Source organism: Myotis nattereri (genome assembly GCF_964212035.1).
Source record: "Myotis nattereri genome assembly, chromosome: 18".
Classification (NCBI taxonomy): domain Eukaryota; kingdom Metazoa; phylum Chordata; class Mammalia; order Chiroptera; family Vespertilionidae; genus Myotis; species Myotis nattereri.
In genome coordinates this window covers 19925667-19929364 of record NC_138093.1, presented here as the reverse complement: position 1 = coordinate 19929364, position 3698 = coordinate 19925667, and the positions used below count along the sequence as shown (strand labels likewise).

The 3698-nt window shown below is 50.2% G+C and overlaps 1 protein-coding gene across 1 annotated transcript; it reads right to left on the bottom strand.

Annotated features, from left to right (window-relative positions):
* Positions 1-1796: 1796 nt before the first annotated feature.
* Positions 1797-2291, bottom strand: LOC308534165 (large ribosomal subunit protein uL15-like). The gene has a single exon (XM_081112513.1). The coding sequence runs from the start codon at positions 2261-2263 to the stop codon at positions 1835-1837; it is 429 nt and encodes a 142-aa protein (XP_080968639.1). The 5' UTR covers positions 2264-2291; the 3' UTR covers positions 1797-1834.
* Positions 2292-3698: the final 1407 nt, after the last annotated feature.

Here is a 3698-nt window from a genome sequence, read left to right as displayed (position 1 = left end):
TATAATCCTGGTTTGGTGGTGATGAACTCCTTTAGCTTTTCCTTATCTGTGAAGCACTTTATCTGACCTTCAATTCTGAATGATAGCTTTGCTGGATAAAGTAATCTTGGTTGTAGGTTCTTGGTATTCATCACTTTGAATATTTCTTGCCACTCCCTTATGGCCTGCAAAGTTTCTGTTGAGAAATCTGCTGACAGTCGTATGGGTATTCCCTTGTAGGTAACTGAGTTTCTTTCTCTTGCTGTTTTTAAGATTCTCTCTTTGTCTTTTGCTCTTGGCATTTTAATTATGATGTGTCTTGGTTTGGTCCTCTTTGGATTCCTTTTGTTTGGGGTTCTCCGCGCTTCTTGGACCTGTAAGTCCATTTCTTTCACCAGGTGGGGGAAGTTTTCTGTCATTATTTCTTCAAATAGGTTTTCAATATCTTGCTCTCTCTCATCTTCTGGCACCCCTATAATTCTGATGTTGGTACGCTTGAAGCTGTCCCAGAGGCTCCTTACACTATCCTCGCATTTTTGGATTCTTTTTTCATTTTGCTTTTCCAGTTGGGTGTTTTTTGCTTCCTCGCATTTCAAATCATTGACTTGATTCTTGCGCTCCTCTGGTCTGCTGTCGGGAGTCTGTATAATGTTCGTTATTTCAGTCTGTGTATGCTTAATTTCTAGTTGGTTCCCCAATATAACATCGAGGGTCTCATTAGTTTTCTTGTAGATCTCATTAAGTTTATCGGCGGCTTCTAAACAGTTCTTGAGAGACCTTAAAAGTGTGGTTTTGAACTCTATATCTTCCATTGACAATTTTGTCCTGTTTCTTTGTCTCTGCATTTTGTTATGCTTTCTTGGTGCACCCCCTAGTGGTCTTTGTGCGCAGTCTTATAAACCTTGATTGTTGTAGCTAATACCAGGGAGGGTTTGACCTCCAGGCCAAGTGGCTATGAGAATCAGCTGTGTCTGCAGTGAGAGCACTTCTGTCCTCTAGGGAGGTGCTAATCTAGCCTTTGCCTGAGGCTATCTGGCAAATGCCTCTGTGCAGGGCTTGGGCGGGGCGGATCGCACAGGATCAATAGGGTGGGCTGGAGAGAGCAGTTATGGTGGCTCTCAGTCCTGTCCCCAGGGGCTCTGCCTCTCTGAGTCCCAGCAACGGCTGCAAACCTCGGAGAGAAAGCTGCACTCGCTCTGACCGAAGCCAGGCAGTCCCGCTTCTCCCGTTTGAGTCTGGGTCCCTAAAGACTCCCCTGTATCTGGAGCTCAGAGTCTGCGACTCCCTCCCGATTGAAAACGCCAACCGCGCCCTCCGCCACCAGCCCGCTCCGCGCACGCACTCTGCACCTCAGAATTTGACTTCAGCACTGCGCCTCCTCTGAGTGTCCGTATGCGTTTCTCTTTCCTCCTAGTTGTAGGACTTCCACTCAGCCAGCGTTCCTGTGGTTCTGGGTGATGTCCCTTCCGTTTTTTGGTTTCACTTTTGAAGTAGTTGTTCAAGGCAGCAAACTCCGGCATTAACCTATGCCGCCATCTTGGTTCTCCCGAGAAAACTGCTTCTGAGAATAACAATTTTGCTGTTTCTTTTATGCATTTGAGATTCAGGAGAGAACACAAGGAAGATTCCATAAGGGTGGCTGAGGAAGCGAGGGGGGTTTGGGTTACAGGGTACTCTCTGTGGGGTGGTCACGCTCTAGAGAAGGGGTTCGAAAGGGGGCATTGCAAAGAGGCATTCACCTAGATGCGCAGAAACAATGGGTAGAGCTTGCTTTTGGCCAAGGTAACCTTTCTTTTCTTTTTTTTCTTTTTTCAAAAGTACTTGGACATTTTAATGAACTCCCCTCCATGTAGCTTCAGGCTACCAGGATACAGGCCCCACCAACACCCTTAATCTTCTCCTCGGCTCTTCTGCTGAAGAACTTGGCCTTCACAATGACAGGCTGCTTTGGGAGCTTTCCCTTCCCCGAAGTTTGTAGTAGCCCGATCGGAGCAACTCCAGTCTTGCTTTTGGCAGCATTCACCCGTGTCTGCTCACTGACCAGGGTCCACAGTTTATCAAGGTTGACAGTTGGGCAGAAGCTCTGGTTCCTCTTCAAGTGGTAATGCCTCATATCAACTTTCCCAAAGTAACCTGGGTGATATTTGTTGAAGTTGATCCTGTGATGATGCAGGCCGCCAGCATTCCCGCGGCCCCCCGGGTGCTTCCTGTGCTTGCCGATGCGGCCATGGCCGTGGCTCACGTGGCCCCGAAGTTTGCGGGTCTTCCTCAGTCTGGATGGCATGTTGGCGGCCGAGTTGCAAGAGGGAGGCTCTTCCGAAGTCTCGCCCCCAGGTAACCTTTCAGTAAAGAAGTTGTAGGCCTGCGGCATGGCTGCCCACACTGACCTCCCAGTGAGGAATTTATGATCAGATCACTGAGGTTACTTTCCGTAGAGCCCCTTTATCATCCACAAATGTAAACCCGTGTGCCACAGGAAGACGACCCCCAGCTTCCTGCTCAGTGGAGTCCATGAATGAGATGCCAGGGAGGCCCAGGAGCCTGGCACTTGCTGGGGAAGAGCCGCTGAGGGAAGGAGGGAGCAGGATGTGGCCTTCCAGGGGCAGTAGGGGTCTCTGAGCAGATGAGCAGCAGGGACTCTGTGGCCACGTAGGGAGGTGAGGCCAGGACTGGCAGCGAGGCCCTCACTCTTTTATCCAGCGTGAATGTGTAGCTCATTTGGAGGCAAAACCTGCCCTGAGCTGAGGCTATTTATAATTTTTTATTTATTCCATTATACGAGAATATTCATGGACCTCCCTGAAGGTGGATTCATGTGCCTGGTGCAGAGAGCTGGCCTGGACCTGGCACGGCTGTTGCACACCAGGGGGATAAGCGGTGTCCTGTTGCCTCCCTAATATCTGAAAACCTTCTGAATTCTGGGGTTCAGGATAAGGCGCTGTGTATGAAGGGGTGGCATCAGACACAGGAGGGCAGGGGCAGACAGGCAGAAGTTGGAATGGCGGTCTGGGTAGACCAAGGAATAGGAGCTTGGGTGGCATGTTGGGCATGAGGGAGGCTCAGTAGAATGACTGGAGAGTGGGTGCAGGAGCTCTCTACTAGGAATGGTGATGAGTTTTGAATGAGACATTTTTTTTTTGGAAATTTAATTTAGAAGGAAAGCCCGACTGTGTGGTCTTCCCTGGGAAAACGGGCTGAGGCTGCAACAGAAGAGGTGCCAGGGGGAGCTGCTGGGGTCCTGCATGTGGAAAGACCAATGGCTCAGGGTAGTGGGTTTGTGTCTGGGTGCCCAGGGCTGCTGCAGCCTCTCCTTGGCCTCTGGATGTGAGGGGCTGCCCCCTGTGTGGGGCTGCAAGGAAATCCTGTCAGTAGGGCAGGACGGCATAGCCCCAGGTCTTCTGCTAGGGACTCTGCACAGCTGTCTGGGGGTTGGGCCTGGGCTCAGTGGATCCCACCTTGAAAAACGGCTTCAGGCAGCACCCTTTCCAGAACCAGGATTGCATCCTTCCCGGGACACCCCTCTCCATCCATCCCACCCCTCACTGTCTAGGCCAGGGGTGGGCAAACTTTTTGACTCGAGGGCCACAATGGGTTCTCAAACTGGACCGGAGGGCCGGAACAAAAGCATGGATGGAGTGTTTGTGTGAACTAATATAAATTCAAAGTAAACATCATTACATAAAAGGGTACGGTCTTTTTTTTTTTTAGTTTTATTCATT

Excerpts from the sequence above, each read along its gene's own strand:
- LOC308534165 (XM_081112513.1), bottom strand. The coding sequence starts at position 2,263 with ATGCCATCCAGACTGAGGAAGACCCGCAAACTTCGGGGCCACGTGAGC.